The sequence below is a fragment of the Nylanderia fulva genome, unplaced genomic scaffold (assembly GCF_048542155.1).
Source record: "Nylanderia fulva isolate GAGA-0341 unplaced genomic scaffold, ASM4854215v1 Scaffold1, whole genome shotgun sequence".
NCBI classification, from domain to species: Eukaryota; Metazoa; Arthropoda; class Insecta; order Hymenoptera; family Formicidae; genus Nylanderia; species Nylanderia fulva.
In genome coordinates this window covers 2,776,597-2,801,407 of record NW_028189192.1, presented here as the reverse complement: position 1 = coordinate 2,801,407, position 24,811 = coordinate 2,776,597, and the positions used below count along the sequence as shown (strand labels likewise).

General features: G+C 39.6%; 3 protein-coding genes across 13 annotated transcripts in view; 2 read left to right on the top strand and 1 right to left on the bottom strand.

Moving 5' to 3' along the window:
• The first annotated feature begins 550 nt into the window (after positions 1-550).
• Positions 551-1,589, top strand: LOC114928435 (uncharacterized). The gene has a single exon (XM_029299627.2). It carries the CDS (start codon positions 650-652, stop codon positions 1,292-1,294), a length of 645 nt encoding a protein of 214 aa, XP_029155460.2. The 5' UTR covers positions 551-649; the 3' UTR covers positions 1,295-1,589.
• An 840-nt stretch (positions 1,590-2,429) lies between these two features.
• Positions 2,430-6,116, top strand: LOC114928383 (uncharacterized). The gene is made up of 4 exons (XM_029299531.2): positions 2,430-2,548; positions 3,018-3,611; positions 3,954-4,134; positions 4,684-6,116. The coding sequence occupies exons 1-4, from the start codon at positions 2,534-2,536 to the stop codon at positions 5,034-5,036; spliced, it is 1,143 nt and encodes a 380-aa protein (XP_029155364.1). The 5' UTR covers positions 2,430-2,533; the 3' UTR covers positions 5,037-6,116.
• A 5,606-nt stretch (positions 6,117-11,722) lies between these two features.
• The window catches only part of heph (polypyrimidine tract-binding protein 1 heph), a 386,169-nt gene continuing 373,080 nt past the window's right edge, over positions 11,723-24,811 (bottom strand). For all 11 annotated transcript variants that reach the window (XM_085490344.1, XM_085490352.1, XM_085490358.1 and 8 more), the window contains one exon: positions 11,723-24,783. In XM_085490344.1, the coding sequence (XP_085346470.1) occupies positions 24,715-24,783 (69 nt within the window). In that variant the 3' untranslated portion in view covers positions 11,723-24,714. The remainder of the gene's footprint in view (positions 24,784-24,811) is intronic.

The window sequence follows — 24,811 nt, the reverse complement described above, 5'->3', positions numbered from 1 at the left end:
ACACTTCAATTTTACTTTTTACATTTATTCGAAAAAAAGTGAATTCTAAAACCTAAACATATACTTAATTAAATGTTTTTTGTAAAATGTAAAAAGATTGACGAATTCGTTTCCACGTCGGAGTAATTAAAGATTAAGTAATATAGGCAAGCAGGTAGACAGGTAGAAAGGCATCCTTACCTAATGGAGCAAAAACAACAATGAACCTGTATCTAGCATTGATTACGCGATCGACGTAGCCTTTAGATCTCAAGCGCGACCTTGTAAATCGCGACCGATCTGGTGGAGAAATGGAAACGGGATCGTGTGTCTTCTCGACCTTGTAAGAAAGAAAATCCCTCTCCGTTTCATCCTGCCGTGTCGCCGATTGTAAGCTCTCGTTTTACAAACAGGCTTACCTTGCTCCGGAAGTGGTCGATCATCGCACACGCAGCTTTTCGTTTCTCAAATGATTCTAGGTCTCCTCCCTTCGCGTCGTCCCTATCGATCGTGATCTAGATCCGTCCCATTACGTGATCTAGGAGAGCTATAAAAGCGGCTGCATCAGCATGCAACGAGTGCATCTTGCGCGATTATCCTGTTCGTCGATTGCGCTAAACAAGACCTTCTACCTCTTCTTGGTGTTCTGGAAATACCACGAGAGATTAAGATGAGACGTTTCGCGATCGTGATGCTGGGCCTAATCAGTCTGGTCTCGGCCAAGCCCGCTCTCCTGTCAGTCCCGTTGACGTACGCGACATCCTTGACATCCGGTACGCAAATTGGTACCAGTCGCGGACAGATTCTGGACCAGCTAAAAGTTTCGACCGCGCATCTCGACGAGAGAGGAACGAATTCAGCTGAGACATCGGTTGGAGAACAAGATTCATCCCGATTTGACAGCGCGCCACTCGGTGTTGATGGCAGAGTCGTGGACACCCCGGAAGTCGCGGCCGCCAGAGCGGCCCACGTGGCCGCGCACGTCAACGAGAAGATCAACCTGGTGAACGAGGCTGCGAGGTCCAGTGGCGCGTTGGATTCCTCGGGAACCAGCGATCTGATCCTCGCTGAAACGGTGATGGATCCTGATGGCAGAGTTTTGAGTGCACCGGAAGCCACAGCAACCAAAGGCAACCAGAAGAGCAATTTGGGAACGCTTGCACGACTCGTGGATGGTTCCGTGGTGCCACTGGTGCTCGTACCGGAAACGGTGGTTCAAGCTCACGACGACCGTCAGAATCCGGCGAACGCGAGATCCCTGGATGCTCTAGCAGTTGCGGGTCCAGTTTTCGCTTATGGCAGATTGATTTATTAAAAGGAAGGATCGATCTCTCTACTCAAAGTTTCTTTTGGAGAAGACACGTCTTGTAGCTTATTATCGGATAATCGCATGTCAGATGGTAATGAATTATGTATAGGTAATTGCTCTCTTCTATTTCTTTCTCTCGTTGCACCATTTTTTTATTGTGGGAAAGATGTACTCTATACGCTTGTTAATAAAAAGTAAGTTTATTGAAAAGTTGCGCTTTTTTGCAAAAAAAAAAAAAAAATGTAATTATAGTAAGATTTGTAATTTATACTAAACAAGGAATAAAATTATATGATAAAGATTTATTAAATCATTGCAAAAGACAATTAATATAATTGAGGATGAATTTAATATTCTAATTTATTTTGCTACATAATTACACATATAATATCTAAAGACAAAATTTTATATAATAAAAAATTCTATAAGAAAATTAAAAATGTAAAATGCTTCCATCGACAGAAAAGAATAAAAGATGCGATAGAATAAGGATAGTATATTTATATATCTCATGATGATTATAGGATGATTATTTTAAGCCAAGAAGACGCTATGCACGTTAGATTTACAGAAACGGAGACTATATTTACACAAAACCATTACACGTATCCCGTAAAAGGTTGTAAAAGAATTGTTATATCTTACAAAATATGAATATAAAATAAATCGTTTACCTTCTGCACATACATTCTGCGACTCAAACATTCGACTCGTCTCGACAGAACTCAAATAGCACGAGGGTAATAAAATATTCCGCATCTCGTCTCCTCAATGAGATCTTGCAGACATAACCGATCCTCGCGAACCAGTCGGAAGATTCCGCACCCCTAAGCGCTCGATCGTAGAGGAATTTCACGGATATAAACGGGCGATAAATTAGCGTCCTAATAATCCTCCTCTTTGTGATTTCGCTTCATACTTTCCCCTTCTTCCGCGATAACGATTACGCGTAACCTTGGTAGAGAGACGTAGAGCGAGGCGGATCCTGGCTCGGAAAAAAGGCGCCCGATGGAAACCAGACGTCTCTCTGTCGCGAAGCCGGATTCGCGACCTCGAAGACCTCGTGGGACCAGTTCTCATGTTCGTGATCTTCGCCGGCTTCACGAATTTCTCTACGCGAGAGGAGGAAGAGGATCACGCGTCGCCTCAAGGCGTGGTTGATCGCACGCCATCGCCTATATAAAGGTGTCCTGGCTGCGCGTCGGAATCGAGGATCAATCGACAGGTCGTCGATAAGAAGACGCCATGAAGTTCGCGTTCGTAAGTGTTCGTCCTTCCGTAGGCCTGCCATATCCTGTGCGTAGGAAGACTGATCCTGAGATTCACGCGTCGCGTTGGTGATCCTGCGTCGGGTTTACAACTGCAGGATAATATGTTATCTCTATAACAAAAAAGCTACTCGTGGTATACATTATTCGGCCGAGGAGGTTCGCTTCTCTCCCTTTCGTGTCGTGCAATTTTTATCCCACTCGGAAAAATCTGTTTAATATATTTTATCTGTAGCTAAATTATTTTACGAGGAACAGAATATTTTTGTTTTAAAAATCTCGGAGCACGAGGAATTTTTTTATCTCGCTGTAACATCATCCGAATGATACTAATCCATAATTCTAAACACCTGACACCTCCCGCAAATCTATAATAAAGAGTGGAAACCGCAATGCGGCGAGTTATGTAAATCGCTGTAAATCATAATCCTAATACCCTGATCTGACACATACGTTTTCAGCTTTTCCTTGTTCACTGTTTGATCGCCACCGGCTTCGCCAAGCCGGCAGTGTTCCTCGGCTACCAGGACAGTCTGGGTCAGTACAGTTTCGGCTATAGCGCGCCAGGATCAGCCAGATCGGAGGTCAGGACATCCAATGGAGCGACCAGAGGCACTTACAGCTACGTCGACGAAAGCGGCGTGATCCAGACCGCTCAATACGTCGCCGATGGTGAAAATGGGTTCCGGGTGTTTGCCACGAATCTCCCGCAGGCGCCGCTTCCGGTCCAGGACACGCCGGAAGTAATGGCCGCGCGCACGGCGCATCTCCAGGCCCTGGAGTTGGCTGCGCGAAGGGACGAGGAGGCTCAAAGTCATGAAACGCATCCGGAGGTCTACGAAAGGAAGCTCGAAAGTAATCAAGGTGACGCAAATGTCGGCAAAACGCAAGAACCATTGGTGGAAGCCAAGCTCGTGGAACTCCCGTTAAAGGTGGAGAATAAGAACGCGGAGAAGGTCGAGAATAACGAGAAGGACAACGACGAGACTCTGCAAGCGGTTGCTTCCAGAAGCGGTGTTGACAAGAGCGAGAAGAACCCGCAGAACATTCGTCAGGTATGTTAATTGTAAAAAAATCATTCTGGCCCAACCACCAAAGAAGAATTTTTGCGATAATATTTTTTACCGCCTTGCATATAAATTATTTATTGGAGTCTTAGAATTTTTGAAGATTCTCTTAAAATTCTTCTCTTGAAAAAAATATGTATATTTGACAGAAAAATTATCTTCAATTTTTTTTATCAATTTTTAAATAATATTTAATAGAAAGAATTTCTTTTTGTAACATTTGTAAATTCTTAAACAAGGTAATTAATGGTATGTCCAGCGTATTTTAAAATTTCACGAAGTATTCCCGTCCCGAAATTCCTCATCGATATTTTCAAAAATGGTCAACAGGAATCCTCCGGAAGAGTGACGCAGGAAATTATCGGCGGCGCAAACATCCCGACGATTCCATTAATTTTCTCTCGTCTGCTGCCTCAAACACCGGGTGGAAACGCGATGCCTATATTCCGCATCTCCCATGGAATCCATGAGCTCGAACCTTCCGCCATACCGGAGTCGTCGATCCTTCAAGGTTACTGTATGATAATTTTCCCATGTAACTCGCCTTTCAATATCTTTTCCTACTCCAATTACATCTGACCTTACAATTAGATTGAATTATTTTTTGACAAACATGTTCAAATTCCTATATATGTAAATTTGTTCGATGCAATTTCTTATTATATTCTGATTATAAATTATAAATATCTTGTGATCGGAATAATTAGGATAAGATTAATTTGAAAATTTGACAGGACAAGACTACATATTATTTTTTCATTGAAAAAAATTTAAAATTGGGCTAGATAGAAAATATCTTTAAACAAGATCAGTCTTCTTTCATTATTCTTGCTCGACTTTTTCGCTCTTCTTTCGAAGGTCGTCGTATTTCCGGGACCGAGAATCAAGTCTGCGGTTGCCCTTCTCGAATCGCGACCGGTTCGCAAAACTCGCTCGTTGATACAATCTTGTAAACCGATCTCGCCAATTAACAAGATCGAGCCGGCAAATCGCCGGCAATAAATTATAAGCCGTAGGATTAGTCGAATTATCGAAGGTAATTGTTGTTTTTGCATCATAGGCACGATCACTCCGGCGGCGACGATCTTGAAGACCGCAGAAATTTCTAACGATGAAACAGTTACGCTGAAGAAGAAACAACAACAACAACAACAACAACAACAGCAGCAGCAGCAGCAGCAGCAGCAGCAACAGCAACAGCAACAACAGCAAAATCAGCAAAATCAGCAAAATCAGCAGCAGCAGCAGGAGCAGCAACAGACACTGCAACAGACGCGAGAAGCGAACGAACAAGTTGTCGCTCTCAATGCAATTGCACCACTGAATGTAATTCCGCTGAGTTCGCCGCATTCCAACTTCATCAGATACACGTCGCCGCTGTCCCTTCATTACGTCGTTTACAACGTTCTGTGAAATACGACAGAATATACACGTACATATATCCTTTAGGAAGAGATGCGACCATTTTTACGCAAGCGAAAAATCTAGAATAAAATCTCAGATGAAATAAGCAGATCGAATCGGGGCCGTTTTTCTCGAGTTTGTTTTTCTTTTTATGTGTCAAGATATTTTTATTCTTCTTTACAAAATAATGCTGGGATGTTGTCGGACAATACACAACGGAGTATGATATATACGCGATATATAATAATCAGAACTAAGGATAAGGATAATTAAAATCAGCATCAATCATCGCCATCGTCGCCAATCAATCTTCACCTGTCACACTAGTGGAAATATACTTATAGTACTTTTCGGCGCATAAAGTAATACTAATTGTAAGTTACATATAAATGAGATAAACTAAACAGTAAAATCCTTAAAAAAAGGAAAAATCGCAGCTTCTTATATACAGTTGCGAGATAATGAGAACCTATCAGGGAGAATTGACAGTTTTAATACAAGACTCGATGATAAAATCATCTTAAATACGTAACTCTAGATTGTGCATACACGATATGTGTCAGTTTGACCAAATCATACTCCTAACATCTCAATTACATTCAGAAAAACTTCGAACAAGACGATTTTACACAACATCGGAAAATACGTTAAAATTTTTCACTTAAAAGAGTTTACCTCGAATTCTCTGAATCACTTTGATTGAAATTGATCTGGATTTAAAGTAGAGGCTTTTTCTGGCGATTCTCGAAGGATCACTGCCTTTTTTTACTCGAAAACGCAATGCAACTGGCTCGCTAGATATCAGACTACGCATTAATCAGGTAAGTTTCTGCTTTTTTTACTGGCCCGATTTAGTTCGATATTTGCATCGAGCAGAACTCTCGATCGTAGTCATCATACCATAAGCAGCGACTGTCATGGACGATTTAAGCTCGAAGTGGATCGTGTAATAATAATTCATCAACGCGGCAGGACGAATCTCGAGGATTTCCGCACACACTCGTCCAAAATTAATTACAGCTGATCGATATTGCAACTATATATATATATATATATATATATATATATATATATATATATATATAGATCTATATGCCGCTTCTCGCGCATGCTAATCACTTGTCACGCTTGTCGTGATGGTGGCGTAATCGCTATGTTGATCCGGATAACGAAAGTGACAGGCAGCTATTAACAAGATTGTCGATAATATTTGATCTCGCTCGAGAGATAATAATGAAGTTATAATGACAATATAATAATAATATAACGATAATATAATAATAAAAGTATATCAATAGCAACGTTTTGCGTGTCAAGAAAGTGTTGTAATAATATAATCGATATTTCGCTCTCTTTTTCTTCTCCCTGTGTGCCTCTACAGGCCCCGTCCTGTTGTCGTTTCTATACATAACATTCTCTTTTACATATATATTTATATATATATAAATCTAAATTTTAATATGTATTTATAATGTTCATATTTATATATAACACACTTGTTCTAGACGTCAAACGCATTGACTTCGAGAAGCTCGGATGATCGATACCCTCCGATCCTCTTCGCGCGCGTACTTTTCTTTTTCTTTTTTTTTTGTTTCTTTACTTACTATCTGTTTATAATCTCCCCTCGGTTTCTATCTATTTTCTCTGCCCCCTCTCTTTCCTCTCTTCCGATATGCTACACCAGCGAATGCAATATTCAATGCTTAATGTTCAATATTTAAATTAGAAGATGCATGTGTCAAAGTATATTTTGGTTTCATTTCTGACGGATATATATTTTTGTACCTGTGGACGCTGCTTGTGCTGTAATTTTTTCATCGAATATTTATGAGTCTTAAAAGTTGCACGGTTCAATAAAATTTGCGATCAAAATTCGCTCGAGAAATGTCCCGAAAAGCTAATTTTATTAATCTGTGCAGCTTTCAAAAGGATCTTTTATATTTCGCGACTTATATATTTATATAAATTGGAGCAAAACATTAAATCGAAAATGGAATTGGAGAGGCATAAACTACTATGAACATTCATCGCGGTTCATTTCATTTCGTTACTATACATGTCAACAATCGGAATATTTTTCTTTTTTTTCCAAAAGTTAAAATATGTACTTAAAGTTACTCGTGAGCAGTATTAAAAGAATGAGACAATTTCTCTAATTGAAACTTGAAACAACCACTTTTATCATCTTAATATATCGTTCCTCAACATCCTTAATGTTTTTTTGAGAACAGCAAAAATACCTTCGAGTCGTCCACTTTTTTCCATTTAGAATCTGGTGAACGAGCGATTTTGTAGAGAAAGAAAAACGTGTTGCTTAATTTTTTATCCATTAATCTACAATTCAAATTTGTATTAAATTCTCTTGACATTCACTGCGAAATGTGTCACATACTTTTTATATATTATCTGTTTTATATACGGAACTGTTGTATATGCTAAAGAAAGACAATTTCCGCGACATGGTCTCCATATCTCCCTCGTTAACGAATCTGATGCACCACGCTGCATCGTCTGCATCGTTCGCTTTCTCTCTCGATCTAACGGCGCATCTTGGAAAATTCACGTGTGTGTGTGGGCGGTATAACTCTTTTAAATATCAACGAAAAAATCAAACGCACGGACCGACGTATGCGCGTCGAACCTGATGATAAAAATCTGTCATATACATATCAAGACAGACAATAGTGCGATCGGTTTTCGCGAAAAAAAACCGATCGAACCCTACACGTGTATTCTCTCATTTTATAAAAAATGCGGCAATTTGATTTTTTTCTTTCACGATACTTGGCGTTTCTCGAGAAATTCTTCAGCTCTCTTTCGAGGCCGGTTTTTGCGGGGTTTTTCGGAAGAAAGCGACGCGCAACGCACGGCCCATCGAGGATATATAAGTCTCTCTTTTTTTCTTAATTATATACTTCTCTTGCTATACATCTCGCGAAACTACCGACTTACCTGGGCGACGATAAAATTTATTACTCTTAATGCTCTCTATATAATTTCTGCTATATTTATTATAATCTCCCTCTTCTCCGCATATATGTGTGTGTGTGTTACGAGTATGACCTGTTCGTGTCGTGTGTATATATGTATAATATATATATATATATATATATATATATATATATACATATATATTATATATATATATATTTAGAAGTGTCCACACCGCTGCATGCGCGCGTGAATGTAATTAGCTCGAGTAATTTTCTCGCCCTGACTTAATCATAACGTATCGACGATTTCGATTGGTCGAAAGGCGCGCACGTTTTTCTTTGTTGCACGTTAATTATATGAACAATTGACTTCGTACTCGTTTCTAAAAAACTTTTAATCATCCTACAGGCGACTCGAAAAAGAACTCTCTCTCTCTCTCTCTCTCTCTCTCTCTCTCACACACAACACACACTCTCTCCTAAATAATATTAATTTTCGCGCCCGTATTTTAATTCTTCATCGTCATTCGCACAGTACACCGGAAAAAGGTAAATTGTTATTTGCTTGATAAACGAAAAAAAATCGTCAAGGTGAGAAAAATTCTTTGTCGCACAAAGAAACGTTAAAACCAATTTAGAAAAATAATATAAATCTAATAAATAGCGATAATTAAGAGCTATGACTGTGTCATTATTATCAGCGATATTTTCAAATAAATATAGTATAATAGTGAAAATATCGCTGTTGTGTTTTACTTTCAAAAAATATTACAAACTTTTTTTTAATCGTTATATACCTGTAGGAAATTTCTAAAATACTTAATTAATCGAGAGAGAAAATATCAAGTTTGATTTGTCATCTTGTCATTAAACCGATTCATTATAGTATACTTCTATACAGCCTATACAGAAAAATCTATCGAAGAAAGTCGAAATTTCTCTGCGAAACTTTTAGCCTCATCGCAGAATTATTTGCAGCGTATCGCTAAATTCTTGATCGATATTCAAGAAATAAAATTTACAATTAATCTTTTGCTCTCTTCCGATTTTTATCACAGTCAAAGTTTAAGTATCGAGTACAAAAAGCGTGTAATTATTACTTTCTATTTTCATAAAACGTTAATTATTATTAGTTTTCTGAACACACATCTTTGTTTCATTAGTATTATCATTGAGAAATATAAATAAGGAATGTGCGCTTATTATTCTCGTCTCTTCTGAAAATATTTAGTTTTCATGAAATCAAATATTTACTATTCTGTATTTAAGCGTACGATGTAATAAAATGGAATGTCGTAAAATATTCCTGTGCTGTCACATATACAGTCGCAGTTTCTTCTTCTCAAATAAATCAAATGTGAATTTATCGATACGCCACAAAAGATACATCATTCCTCCACGAAAAGAATGAGAGATCTCCGACTTCTCCGTCAGATGAAACAAAAAACAGAGATAATATTTATAGTTTTCTTATATTTATATACTTTAGAAACTACGTTAATTTGTGTGGCCTAACATTAGTGTCAATCGTCGCTCTCTTTTCTCTACTAATTTCGGAACACTGAAATACAGGGACTTTATACACATACTATATATATATTTATATATAATATATATATATATATATATATATATATATATTATATATTATATATATATATATATATATATATATATATATCTCGCGATATATCGCGCACTCTATCGTGCTCTATGATATAATTTTTTTCTAACATACTAGGTTTGTTCTTTTCAGCTGAATTGGTAGCGATAGTTCACAATTTCTCTCTTTCCCTGCAATGTGGAGTAAAAGAGATAAATTCCCGAATGAGTGCAGCCAGTTTGGCTGAAAAAAACAGACCTACTGCGACCAATGCTTCCCCGAATGCGAATTTTTAAACGTCGACGGAAGATGCCGGAAAACACTCGGCTACTTTTCGCGAAATAATATTTCGGAGAAGAGCCCGAGTTTTGTCTTCCACGTTTCGTCACGTTTGATTTCCCCGTCACGGATAAAGCGCATAATCTGAAAATCCGTTCGCCTACGCCTTAATTAATTTTTCTACGCGAAATAGCCCTCGCGCGTATAGCACACGTATACGATTGATGATGATTTGATGAGGAGGCGATCAACTGTGATCAACTATAGACCGACTATCGTTTATAATTTATACTTTCGTCTCGATCAAAGAAATCAAAGACGCCGCGGACATCGAGCTTGTACATTTCGAAAATGCATTCCAAGTATATATGTATACTGCTTGTGCGAGTGTCTGTGTGTCTTGTGTGAGCACAATGATACAGAGAACAGCATCATGCAGAAGAAAGATTTCGTCCAGCAGTCGGAAACTACAGCAGGCACTCTCGGTTCCATGTCGTTCTTTCGATATTGACAGGGTTGGGTAAGTTAATGATTTTTTTTTTAAACTAACAATAAGTTAAGTTCAAGTTAAGTGCTTCAAATTAATTTAGTTGAGTTGAAAGTTGCACGAACAAAAGTTAACTCAGTTAAGATTAAATTAACTGAAGTTAAATCAAAAGTTTATTTTTTTTTAAATATTATTTATATTAAATTAGAATTTTTTGTTTGTTCATTCTTTTAAAATTTATAATAACAAAGAAATTTTGATTTTTATATAGAAATATAGTTTTTGGTACTTTAAATTAAAATTACAAATACTTTAATTTTTAAAAATAATACGTTTGTAACTAATAAAAAAACAATAATGATATTCAAGGATAAAAAAAATTGAACTTGAAAAGGTTAATAAGATTAAGGTAAAAAATAAGTAGTTGAAGTTAAAAATGAATACATTTAAAATTATCTAAGCTAAGTTAAAAATTATTGACTTTTTAACTTTTTTTTTCACTTTTCATTAATTAACTAGTTATTACCCAACCCTGGATTTTGATATAAATGTTCAATTATTTTTCATTTGAAATCGTTCTAAATCAATTACAATAAAAAAAAATATCATAAATATATATCAATGTAATAAAAGAGTAAACTGTCACAGAAAAAATGATAAATTACATTTTATTGACATAATCGACGCAAGGCAGCATGATTATCGTGTCTCATTAATGCGAAAAGTTGATTCTCATGCATAACGACATAATAGTGCCTCAGTGAGTGTCCACGTGCTGAAAAGTTCCAGTGACAGTAATAGTGATAATAGTAGAATTACAATAACAGTGGTAATAGTAGTAATAGTAATAGTAGTAGTAGTAGTAGAGCAGGCCTTTCGAAGTAGATGGCGAAGGAGGGAACACGACGACAGGCAGTAGCATAGCGATAGTTCGATGATCAGTTTTTGAGCTGGAAGAAAAGTCATCGGGGAGAAGAGAAACTGAAATGGATATCAAATTCGATAATGAAAAAGAAGACCTCTCACGAGAAAAAGATCTCTGCAAAAAAATTGAAAAATTCAATCTATATCGCTAAATTCTAGATTTATTCGCGAAAATTGTTATGCACTACGATGTTTGAGAAAAAAAATATGAAACGTCACTCGATATTAAAGCAAGGAGAAAATTATTGAATAAAAATATCATCACAGAGAGATCGAAGCTATAATGTTAACACTAGACGTTATTTTGCTACATTTCTGAATATGAATATCGCGATTTTGCACAATATCACAGTAACGTGAGGTATTTCCTTTGTAACGAGCCGGCAAAAAGAGCGCGTCATCGGATCGAGAATCTTAGAGAGACGATAGAAAAAGAGGGATATAGGGTACAGTACATATATATACATTGAGAGATAAAGAGTGTATATATATAGCATGTATATAGTATACAGACAGATGTAGAGCTACATAGATATACAGAACGCTAGAGGTACAAGTAGAACATGATAATATGGAATATGAAATTATAGAGTGCCACTAGACTTAGAATTATGCAGCTTGTCGACAATACAAAACCTTAGTATGGTAATGGTCAAGCTCGTCAGAGACAAACGCGACGTCCATCCGATGGAGAGAGAGGGAGAGAGAGAGAGAGAAAGAGAGAGAAAGAGAGAGAGAGAAAAAAGGGTGGGCGATTAATTTCCCAAATTGCGCAAAATATAATTCCTTCAACAAGATATGCATTTTTTATTCGATAAATATATTTTATATTTGTATATATATTTTTTTGTCGAACAATCTCTTTGTCAAACAGGAATCTTAATATTTGCTCGATAATCAATCATCATTTTAATATCTCTTTTTTCTTATTTTTAACAGTACGACTCGATTCGATATTTATTTGAAAATCTGCTGCGAAAAGAAACGTGGATGGACATCGAGAGTGATCTCTGGCTATCGGAAATGTGTGTAAGTGTGTATATATATATATATGTATATATAGATATATCTGTAGGCAAAAGTTTGTGCCATCGGAGTAAAACAATTGCACAATTCCGATCGCGCTCGCAATCTCGATTCGATCGATCGATCTCGCGGCGGAAATACCACGCACTTATAAATTACTCTGTTGAGATCGATAGGCAATCATCCGCTCTCTCTCTCTTTCTTTAATCACCACATTAAACGCCACTTGCTTCTTTTTATTTATTTTTTTTTTTTATGTCTCTCTCACTCTCTCCTTCTCTCTTTTTCTTTTTCTCGTCACTCTTCGCACATTCTTCCTCGTTTCTTTAAAAAGGTAATGACGTTGATCCCATAGAATACAGTGTTTTAAACATCTAGGCACAATTCCTAATGATTGTTTTGGGCGAGCTCTCTCTTGTGCGCAAGAAAATCCTCCTCCCTTACTTCCGAACGGCGGATTTCCGTTTCTCGAGCTTCAAACGCGCCGAAGAATCTTGTACGTTCCAAGACAATATCGTGGCAATTTTTATTTTTTGAAAGAAGCGCATAATTAAGAAAAGGACATGATCTTATTTGCATTTTTCGGGATACGCGAATCTCATTTAATTGCGCAAAAAATGTTAAATTAAATCTTTTATATTAAAAAAATACATAGTTTTAATGTGTTTTGTCTTATAAAGATTTACTTCGATTTATTTGCTAATTATGCGCATCTTTTGTATTTTTCTGATAACGAAGATTTTTCGGACGCGTCGAAAGGTACGAAATATCAAGTTCAACCATCTTCTCTTCGTATGTAAATTATAAGGGTCGCCACGTGAACGAAAAAATAGTACAGTAAAAAAATAATGAAATAAAAAATAAAATAGAGTGGGGATCATGAGCGGAAGTGTGAGAAAGCGCGCGAAAGGGGGCGACATAAAGCGCGTTTCTCTCTCTCTCTTCGTGTATGTATAATATATAATATCGCGCGTCCCTTTGGGAGTAAAAAAAATAAATCGCATTCGGAATAAATCAACTCGAAGCTCATTAAGTCGCCCCCTCTGCAGAGAATATCGCGCGACGTGAAAAATATAGTTCGGGGAGACGAAGGAAAAAGAAGGGGGTAAGTGGCCGGAGATACACAGAAAAAACACAAAAAACGGGTAGGTTTATTTTTTTTTTCTTCTTTCAATCGTTTTTCTTGACAAATCGGATTAATCATATGTATATGTACTTTCGTCCCGCTCGCTCGCGAAGTCTTTTTATTCTCGCTTCGACACTCGGTGATATCGGGGGATAAAGAGATGACGATGGGGAAGGGGGATGCAAAAAAAAAAAAATAAACATGTAAAGGGAGAAGAAAGGTAATATGTGATAGAGAAAGGGTATAGAAAGGTTCGTAACACCAAACGGATGCAGTGGAGGAGGAGGGAATAAAAAAAGGGAATAATTTCGGGTTAAAACATGTCATTTCGTTAAAACGAGATAAAGTAAAGAACAGGCAAGGACATACGACAGTTACTTATGAGCCGCAAAACGCATTTGTTATAATAAGAGCAAACATTGGTCGCGGAGCGGCAACAGCAGCACTCATAATAGTAATAGTAGAGTAATACAATAGTAGAGTAATATAATTAATGATAAGAATAGAAGTATAGTATTATAAAACATACGATGTGTATACAATATATAATAATATATGCATAGAGAGAGAGAAAGAGAGAGAGTATGTGAGAAAGATTAAGAGAGATAGAGAGAAATATGTAGATGATAAAGAGAGAGAAAGAGAGAGAGAGATAGAAAGAGAGAGAAAGAGACAGGAGGAAAATATAGTATAGTTATGAGATAGAGGCTAAACGCAGAGATATATAGTATATTTTTATATGCGATCCCCATTGCTATCAATTTCGAATAACGTAAAGAAATTTAAATAAATATCCTATCTTTTTAATAACCCTGCAATTTTCTCTCCTATGTCGCAATCGAATAAAATTAATGAGCGAGCAATGCGGACCGTTTTTTTTTTCCAACTTTCTAATAGAGGGAGAAAAGATGCGAAGCGGAAAGGGTAAAAGTTACAGTAGAAAGTGATGAATATAGAGCGAATATAATGATGATGAGCAGAGTAGAGTAGAGTAAAGTAGAGCGATAGTAGTAATGATAGATGAGAAAATAGCGTCGTTAAAGAGTGACAATCTGAGAAGACAAACTAAAATTGGGACGATTACACAGAAATTGTACGATCTAAAGAGTGTTTCTAGCGTAGAGAAGAACAGTCTCCCTCTCGGCACGTAATCAAATGCTGCGTTAATTCTAAAATTAAAAAAAGGAAGAAAAAGGGAGAATTCATTAAACGTAAGAATAAGGTAATTACAATAAGAGTAGATTAATTAATAGTAATTAGCGCTAAAAATAACAGTAACGGTCGCAGTGGCGGTGATAATAGGCAACCGGCGACGATTAAAAGGTATAAAAGTAAGATTAAAAGTAAAAGATAAGAAGCGCAGAGTAACGCAAAAAAATCGATAACTTCACAGTGGGAAGAAGTAGTGAACGATGATAATACCGATAATGTCAAAGTCCGGGAACGGGATACTCGTAAAACGCTACTATATATATATATATATACGAGTATATATATATATATATAATGTGGACAGACCTGGAAGATGTACAATCGAACTTTTCGCTAATGATATGTATGAAAATTTTAAACACATATCAAAAGTATAACGTAGAACATAAGAGTAATTATTTACGTGCGATGAGATTCGAAGGATACGTATATGTATATATATATGTATATATCCTATATATTACTAATTTATATAAAAATTATCATTGCCTAACTTACGTCTCGAATCAAAACTTAAAAATAAATACGTAAAATAAAAAAAATCAAATGTTATCGCACGGAAATTTAAAAAAATTCAGGGAAACTTGAATCCGATCGATGACGTCTTGGAGATCGGAAAGCGCCTCCAGATCTGTCGACGGAAAAATCGAGAAAATAAAAATGCTTTCGTAAGAGAGGGTTGGGGTCCAAGAGTCGAGCTATAAAAAGGTCGTGGGCGATAATGTTAACAATATATCGCGTCGGCGTACATTTTGTACGTACGTATGCAATGTATGTGTGTGATTTTCATTTATACGTGTGTAAGCGTGTCGCGCCGAAGAAGGCACGTGGAAGATCGTCAATCGTACGTGATCACACGTGTGAGAAAAATCCTCGTGTATCTGTGTATGTATATGTCTCTTGTATAACTATACAATATACGGTGCACGTGTACGCGTGATAAATGCGAACGTGTGGATGTGCGCGCGTCTCTCTTCGTAAATGCTGATCGATAATAGAAAGATCGCCTCTCGTCGATCCCTATTTTTTTTTTTTAATTTTCTTTTTCCTCGACGATCCGAGAATCTCTCCTCCTCTCTCGCTTGTCCCTGATTTTTCCTCTTACTTACGTCTTTTTTTTTTTTTTCAATTTACCCTCCCGCTTATTAACGCGCTCCTTCGCTCCTCGCTATTTCGCATCGCGGATGTGCAAGCGCAACGAACGAAAAGAATCATCCCTCGCGATCTCCGTCTCCCTACCGATAGACTAATCCCTAATTGAACTTACTAAGAAAGAGCTTAACCGTAAAACGCCCGCTCTGACAATGGTTCTCGTCGAAAGAAAATTGTCTGCTTTGCCGGAGACGAGCTGATTGTGACTTGCAACGCAATTCCTGGCCCACGATTGGTTTTCTCCCCTCATATATATCTTTCAGAAGTTTATCAGATTTTTTTCAAAGCGTGCCTCGCCGATCGATCGATATCTCGATGACGCGATCTCGCGCGAGAAATTTTGTTTCTTTCAAGCAGGAGTGGAAAATGCGACGCGCAGATCTGTCATCAGCTGTCGATCGGATCGAAGAAGGACTGTGAGACAAGGGAAAGAAGGAAGGTACGTGCAAGAAAACCAAGGATCCTCCTGGGCACGGAATTTGGAAAGTTTCGAGAGTTGAAAGGCAGAGCTGACAGGTGATCGACTTGGAAGTTTTTTTTGTTTGCGAAAAAAGAGGAGCTAGAGCGATATCGAAGAAATAGTTTATGTACAAACCTGAGATCTTTTTTATAAAATTTTTACATGCAAAAAAGAACGATAAGAAAAATGCTATTCTATCTTTATAAAAACAAACGATTTTTATAAAATTGTCTCATATTAAGCAAGATCGTTGAAAGATAAATTTATCGATCATATCTCCAAAAACTATCCGTTCAATAAATACAATCATTTTGGAAGAGAAACACCGATCTAGATCATTTTCGGATATAAGCAAGTCTTGTGATTAAGACGCGAGTCGGAGACGAATCAACGTATATTTTAGGTCCATCTTTTTTATTTACACTTGTTGGCTTGAAAGCTCGCGAAATTGGAACGCCACTCGTCCGCCAGTCCGGTAAAAGTCTCTCGAAGAAGGAAAAGTCTACGTGGAAATCGGAAAAGTCTCTATTGCAGGGGCTGAAAAAAGGAGATGGGGGACGAATCGGGAGGAAGAGAAGGAAACACGAGAAGAAAAGGGGGGTAGTTCGGTGCATAGGCAGCTTATCACGGCTCGGAGATTCCCTTCGTCAATTGTCGATACAGAGAGTCGAGTGATTGTCATTTAACTATACACATTACTTAGTCTGGAGGCTTAATTAGAAAGGAGCTACTACACGATTCTAACACGCTATTTAACTGGTTTTTTTTTCTTCTTTTTCTTTTCACCCCATTTAAACACACAGAGGACTCTTTCTTTCCTCCCCTTTTACCTCTCACACGAGCAACGTTTCCCGTCGAGCTTAACGACTACTGCTTAGTAATTACTTCTCACTAACTTCTCACTGACTTATATAACGTATAAGTGTGTCTCCCGTGATTCAACCGTCCCTCGTACGCGCGCTAATCGAGAAGAAAGAACAAACGTATCCTACATTCTCGACCACGAGGGTGTCGTCTAATCTTAAGAAGGGGATGGGGGCTCTCTTCTTTTCGCTCTCACTTTTTTATCACCTCGTAAATTAGGCTCCATTGAATTGTACGTTTATCTATTTATAGCGATTCCCATATTATCGAGACTCCCTCTTCATTGTTCACCTTTAACCGTTTGAGTGTCACGGATAAAATGTAGAAATACGCTCGAAAAGTGCCAAGCAACGCGATCGCATTGTTTTCTTATACTTACGATAATAACTTCGCACAATTCTTTCGATTATCTAACATTTAACATTCTAAGTCAGTTTGTGAAAATTAGGCGACGCGACGACCTGGCACTTCTCGACATGGAACAGCGCGATCGTATTTTTTACGTAATAACACTCAAACTGTCAGAGTGAAACTCTACTAATAATTCGGGGCTAAAGGACCAACCCCTCTTCTCCCTCTTTCGCGGAAAATCACAAAGTCGACGGTCGATCATCGAAAGAGCGCTCATCCGTTCGCGAGTCTTGTGAATGACCTCGTTTTCAGGATCTAAACTATCGTGGAATTCTTGTAGAAGCAAGAATAGGCAAGAAAATGATCGAGTTACTCAATCAACAAGTGCACGGTGATCTAAACACTTTCCAGCGATTCTTGATCGCGATTCCCCTCGTATTCGAGAAGAATCGAGATAGTAACAATCGATCATGACGTAATATGATATTAAAACAATAATTATTTTTTTAAGTACCACTCTCTTTTAAATACGATTCAAAAATTAATAGTCTCTTCTAAGTTGAAAAAAATAATTCTATTAGTGTGAAACATGAATCTTAAAATGTTGATATTTCTTTTCGAATTATGTTTTCTGATAATTAATTTGTTGGACAAATTGCTATCCCGATTCATCAATCTTTTGTACGGAATTCTTGATTACAACCTGCTCTCTTACGGTCGATGCTTCCATCGATGCCGAAGTCCTCTGTGATCGTCCGCATTTTGAAGACCTTGTGTGTCTTTTAAATGCTTCTCACCTCTCGCAATAAACTAATATACTTATTTTATCTTCGAGCTGCGTCCCTCCGTATGTCTGTGTATTCGCGCGCGCGTATGTGTGTATGTGTTCAAGGTGTATGTGTGTTTTTTTTCTTACTGTCAGTCACCCAAACGTAACAATCCCGATCGTTTTCTCGATATCGAAGAGAGAAGTCGTTCGCGCAACAACCAACGGCGACTTCCAGAGTCACAACTGATTCGCGTCCTTCTCTCGATGTCTTAACACTAACACGGAAAAAGTCTTTAATAAGAGAACGTCGAAAGCACGGAAGAGATGATGATGAACATCCCTTCGCGTTTCGCGTATTTTTAGATTTGTTCTTTCCTCTCTCGGTGTGTGTGTGTGTGTGTGTGTGTGTGTGTGTGTGTGTGTGTGTGTGTGTGTGTGAACGACGCCTAAGGCCCCGATTAGGCAAGCAGATCATATCTCCTGAATTTCAACGATATACCTACGATATAGCACAGATATAGTCATTTAAAACTCGTCATATAACTTGTGCACCTCTGTTCGATCGCGTTGTGTGTGTGTGTATGTGTGTTTTACATGTTCCTAATTAGCCCTGTGTGTGGTCTCTTTTGAATTTTTTTCCCTCCGCTGCGCATTATACAATATATTTATATATAGATTCATCTCATCTCATCTCATCTCATCTCATCTCATCTCATCTCATCTCATCTCATCTCATCTCATCTCATCTCATCTCATCTCATCTCACCTCATCTCTAATTTATGTGATAATTCGTGTGTGTAACACGTTAGTAACTCTATAATATAATAATATATACTTATCCCTTATTAATAAAATATAGATTATCGGGATGCAGCCGCTGCGCATTTTGGACACACCTGTTACAATGCGATATATCAAATATATAGTAGATATAAGTCGTGTATGTGTGTGAGTGTGTGCTGGATGTATATGTACGTGTCACTGCGCCCGTGTAAATGGTGTGTATGTAAGTGTGTGACTCGTGGAGCGTGTCTATATCTGCTTGTGTATGCTCGTGTACATATATAGTTTATGTAGTATACCCTCTGCGTAGGCTAAGCTTCGTCTACTGCGCGTGGCTCTCTACCAGACCCCGAATTTCCTTGGTCAGAGTGCGATATCTCACCGCGTCACCTTTGTGATCCTTCCTCGTCGACTGAAGTCGACCGAACCGAGCGACAGACATGAGGTCTTCTTTTCAACTGATTTGATTGCTCTGATTCAGAGTTTATCTTCTTAGGTCTGTTTTTTAAGCTGAACCAGTGCTCTAGTTCAGCTGAAAAAAAACAGACCTATTTCTTCTCCACATTGAAAGGAAAAAAGATAAACTCTGAGCAAGTGCAGCCAGTTCAGCTGAAGAGAACAGACCTACGATGATACGCAGGATTCGATGAGAGGGAGGGAAACTACTACACATCTAGATATAGTTGCGTCTGAATCCTCTCATAGAACTCACGATGTTCAAATGATCTTCGCTCAATGGAGATGGAGGTTGTCTGTTCATCAATCTTTTTCGTTAACGAAAATTTCGTCGCACTCCCGTCGATTCGCGCGGGCACCAATCGGAAAATCTATCAGCTCTTATGAATCCTGGATTCATGTTAATCGTTCTCCTCGCGCGACGAAGTCTGCGAAAATTTCGGAGTCTGAATAATCTACGACACCATGTAGCGAGTGCTGGCTACTCCAACCCTCACCTCGGCCCCCCTCAACCTAGCTAGTGATATAGTCGATCTATCAGTCTACAGGGTGCCACATCTTCTTGCACTTCTCTTCCCTTCCTTTTGCGCCTGGATCACGCGAGGACCGTCCGAGCCGAAAGAAGACCGTGTTTCGTATTTTGACGAGTAAATAGACCGAACAGTTGTGCGATTTCTAACGTCGGGCACCCTGTAGAGATCTACAGCTCCGTATATAGCTGCCCCGTTTCCGGTAATTCTACTCTAATAATGAGTCCCTTACGGAAGGAACGTTTGCGAAACTTTGGCAATAACGGGAGGAATCTCGCGCCGCGATTCCCCCCTCTTACGAGCAAAAGAGCTGATTGTCACCATTAGCGTGGTGGTTCTTTTTTAATCGCAAAAGAAAGAAATGTGTTTTGGATTTTACGTCGACTTGAGATAAAAGATTCCGAGGAAAAAAAAAAGGGAAACGCTGAATGCGTACACATTGCTGGTTACCGTGTGCGTGTGTAATCATGTGAATCCGTGTTGGTGGACGTGGGGTCCACAGGAATGTAAATGCTAAGAAATCAATTGACCGGGCAAAGTGACGAAATGTGTAATCGACAACCTGGCGCGAGTGTTGGGTGCTCGACGTTGCGACTCGCGGAAAGGATAATACAAGAGCTCGAGGTCGAAAGCTAAACACTCTGTTCGAGCGTTGTTCAGGTACGGTTTAGACGATATCGTGCCGAAAGTACGATTTCTTTTTTCTTTTTTTTTCTTACGAAAGTTCTCGCACGGTTTCTTCTTTTCTCCCTCCTTTGCTTTCCTCCCTTGTGGCATTGCTACGTTTTTTTTGTCTCGCGATAGGAATCGAGAAGACACGAACGTTAGCGCTATACGAACATAAGTCGCTTACAAAAAATATATATATATATATATGCACGCAAAATGATTCGAATAAAGTAGATAAAATAAAATCCAATTACTGTATAAAGTCGAATAAAATTCTCCGAATGTCCTTAGAGCGATGCACAGCGAAATATATAAACGAGGTATTTAAAACGTAAAAGATCTAGCCTATTCCGGCGAAGTAGAAAAACTATATCCGCTGGAATCTGTGTGTGCGCATGTATAGATGATATCGTGTAAGATCGTGTACATGTATGTATGTCTTATTATTTGAGGTATACGTGTGTAGGTTCTCGCGTGAATGCCCCTCGTGCGATAAGTGTACTCGGAACGTGCGTCCGCGGTTAAGAATGTATAAATGCAGTCCAAGTAAATATAGCGTAGTATCAGAGGTCCGAAAAAGAGATACAGATCATAGATGCAAAGACTGGCCCCTTCGCTCATGCCGGCTACTCGCTACGTCTCTAAACAACTAGCACTGATTGGTCGGTACTTCTCGATCGGCGAGACGCCGACCCCGGGAAATACTTTTGTTGTCTTATACATCAGCGTATACCAGGAAGAGGGAGGGGGAGGGGAGGGGAGGGGGGAGAGAAGAAAAAACCCCGGAAGTCGGCGCTCGCGACAATCGAACAAGGATGTCCCGTTCGTACACCCGGCTCACTAAGAGATCCCCGTTCTAGAGATTAAAACGGCTAAGCCTACTTTGGCACACAAACAGTACACTATGCCCGGGCCGGCATTCGCTTTGTTTTCATATAGTTTCGTCACTTTCCTACCATGTACGGGTTCGTTTGCGCGTTTCGGCTTGGAAACCCCTTTTTTTTAGCCGTCAAAGTCGTGCGATGCTACTCTCCCACGCGAATACACCCCTTTCTCACCATCACCCTCTCTTTCACACTCTTTCGCTCTCGTCCTTTCTCTTTCATTCAGTTACACCTGCGCACAACAATCCCCTTCCAACACGCGCTCTTTTGCTTTCCTCTTTCTCTACTTCCCTCTATATATTCAGTTATCAGTTATATCAGTAAAATTTAATTAATTGACTCCAACAGAACGTCGATTAGACTGAAATTCGCGGGCTTCGCCGGGATGCGCGCGCGGTCCCTTTAATGAACGATTTCGCACGACTTCTCGACACGACTTCGAGGACACTTTTTAAGCTCCTCGACGAGTTCCCTGTCCCGATCGATTTTTACGGCTTTGCACGCCTCTCTACAAAGTTCCCGCAAATACGTTTCTACGAGTCTAATTTGTTACTCTTTTTTGTTTTCCTTTCGCATTATCTATGTGTGTGTATGCATCTATATCGTGACCCGTCGTACAAGAAGCCAACGGTGCAAACGTATTCGCGTAGTCGGAAAATGACTTGCCTTCTCGAATATTATTCCTCGCGTTAAATTCCACACATAGTTAAAAATTTCTTGAAGATACTCGCTTGTTCTCACGGCGTACATCCTCTCACAACCGATTTATTCAAGGAATGCATCGATATCAGGAACTCTCAGTAGGATCGAGATTCGTCGCGAGATAGACTTATCCTTGACACAAAGAGAGAGAGAGAAAACACTCGCTCTCCCTTCGCGCGGATGTCGTCCATCGTCGCGAATCATCCTCGAGGCGTCCCGAGCCGTACCCGCCGATCTGCTATAAATGGTACAAACTCTCCGCGCGCGCTCCGCACGTTGCAAACCTTTTAATTAACGATATGTTCAACGGTTCACTCCTTCCTCTCCTAGTCAATTACTTATCTAGTCGCTTACTATACGATTAAGATCCTAACACATGCCTAAGCATCTACTGTAACTAAGAAATCTGCGCATATTCGCTATTTATACGCTGTGTATCTGTGTTTGTGGGTATAAATTAGGGGGCGATCGATAACATTTATTTCGCGCGCCGCGCCTGCATGATTATGTATGTATATATGTGTATGTTGTATATATGTCTAATTGTATGGTCTCGTAAAGAGACAGATGCAATGTGTGAGTGTATGTATGTGTGTAAATGCGTGCGCGCGTGCGATGTAATACTTATTTTGAAACTGAAATGTACAAATTATAAAAATGCCACCTGCGACGGTCGCGTCCAGGTGGGCTCCAGAGCGGAGGACTCGACGAGCGATCGGACTCCCCTCGATCTCTTCTAAGAAGCGTTCGACTTCGCCGGATAGTCGAGAATACTGGAGATATCTTCGAGAGCGAGAGATTCGTCCTCGAAGAAGCATAAAACGTAAGTAGATCGAAGTGGGCCGGTGATGCGTTCGGAGTCCTCCGAATAGAGAGTAGCTCTCGGCACGCATAGACTTTAAACGATTACTTTGTCTTTACGAACGAATCGACCAATCATGTTGAATAAATGTCATCACTGTGATGAGAACAAATCCGGAAGAATTTTGAAAGCGAACCAATTTGGCGCTTCAAGCTATCCTCTCTCTTTCTCTCTCTCCCCGGATTTGTCCGTCTCTTGTCCACATTGCTTCATAATCTCGTGAAGTCGATGAGGACGATCGGTTTGTTGGCGAAGTAGTAGAGTACCTCGTGAAAGCATGCAAAGGGTCCCGACATGACATTGGCCGTTTTTTTTAACTTATATCGAAATACGTCATTTCCGTCGTACTCGATACTGCTCGCAGCATCATCGATCATATTGTCTCGCTCTCGAACGGAACGGAAGCCACGAGGAAGTACGCTCGGTCGCGCGGTTCGTTTGGTCGTCAGAAGAATGTCAAGAAGATTGTCTCGCGGGGAAACGCTACTTGGCTTGCCGGCCACTGCGTCGCACGCGCGATCGCACGACACACCTTCGCTCTTTATTATTTTTCTTTCGTTTCTCTCTCTTTCTCGTGTCCGCTCGTCGAACGAATAACGTCGACGACCGGGAGACTCGTCTCCGAAGATCCTGCGATATATACGGAAGCCATCGCGCGAACGCGTGCGCGCGCGCCCGCTTGTCGCGAGACGGTCGCTCTTTTTTTTGTGTCCACGCAACTTTGAAAAATCCTTAACGATAATTAGAGTAGCGGTCCGGGCCGCGCAATTGTGAATTTTACATGTACAATAATATATATCTTATCTTCCCTAGTGTACACTCTGTTTAATAAGAGTCGAGGAATTGTGTTCGTCAAACTATACTGCTTCCTCGCTCCCGTTTAATCCTAATCTCTCTTTTCTCTCTTATGTGTGCTTTCTCTACGTATGCTCGGCTGCCAGGCTCTTCGTCTCAGTTGCCTCTCTCTTTCTTTTTTTTTTTTTTGTATTATCCTCTTCACACACAACGGTCCTGGCTTTCACGAGAGAAAGAGAGAGAGAGAGAGAATGATAGATCGATCGATTGCGACCTCTCTCTCTCTCTCTCTTTCTCCTTATCTTACACTCCACCGCGTTTCTCTCGTCATTAAAAATCTCTCATCTGTTTCTAAAGTTATGAAATCGTCGCGTTAACGCGTTCGAAAGCCAGCACCGGAAACTACCTTCGAGAAGGCCGTCGCGAATTCGTCTCTTCGTTATTTAGCTTCATCGCTTGCAGCTCTGGTATATCACGAAACACCCTAGCAACCCTCGTATCGACAGAATCAACCGGATGCGGAAACACGTTTGTGCCATAAAGACGTCCCAACAACAGGGAATTGGGCCTCGGGAGCGTCCTAAGCTCGCTCGGACGAGGCAGCGCCTGTCCGTATGTGCTGCTCCGGAGTCCAAATGGCCGGTGCAGTCCCATGTGGGTCTCGCGTGCGATACAGCCGGCCGATAACAGCGTCGCAGGAACGGATGAGCACCGGATCCAACTGCGGGAACATCAGTCGTAGACCGATGCGGGTGACCAAAGGGGGACTAGGGCGTAGGGCTGGTACCACTGCTGCTCGTGCGGTGGCGATTCTTGTTAGATGTTGCTCTTGGAGAATGACACTCTGAGGTGATTGGACTCGCTGAGCTGGTAGTTGTGCATTTTCTGCGAAAAAGAAACGAAGAGGTCGATT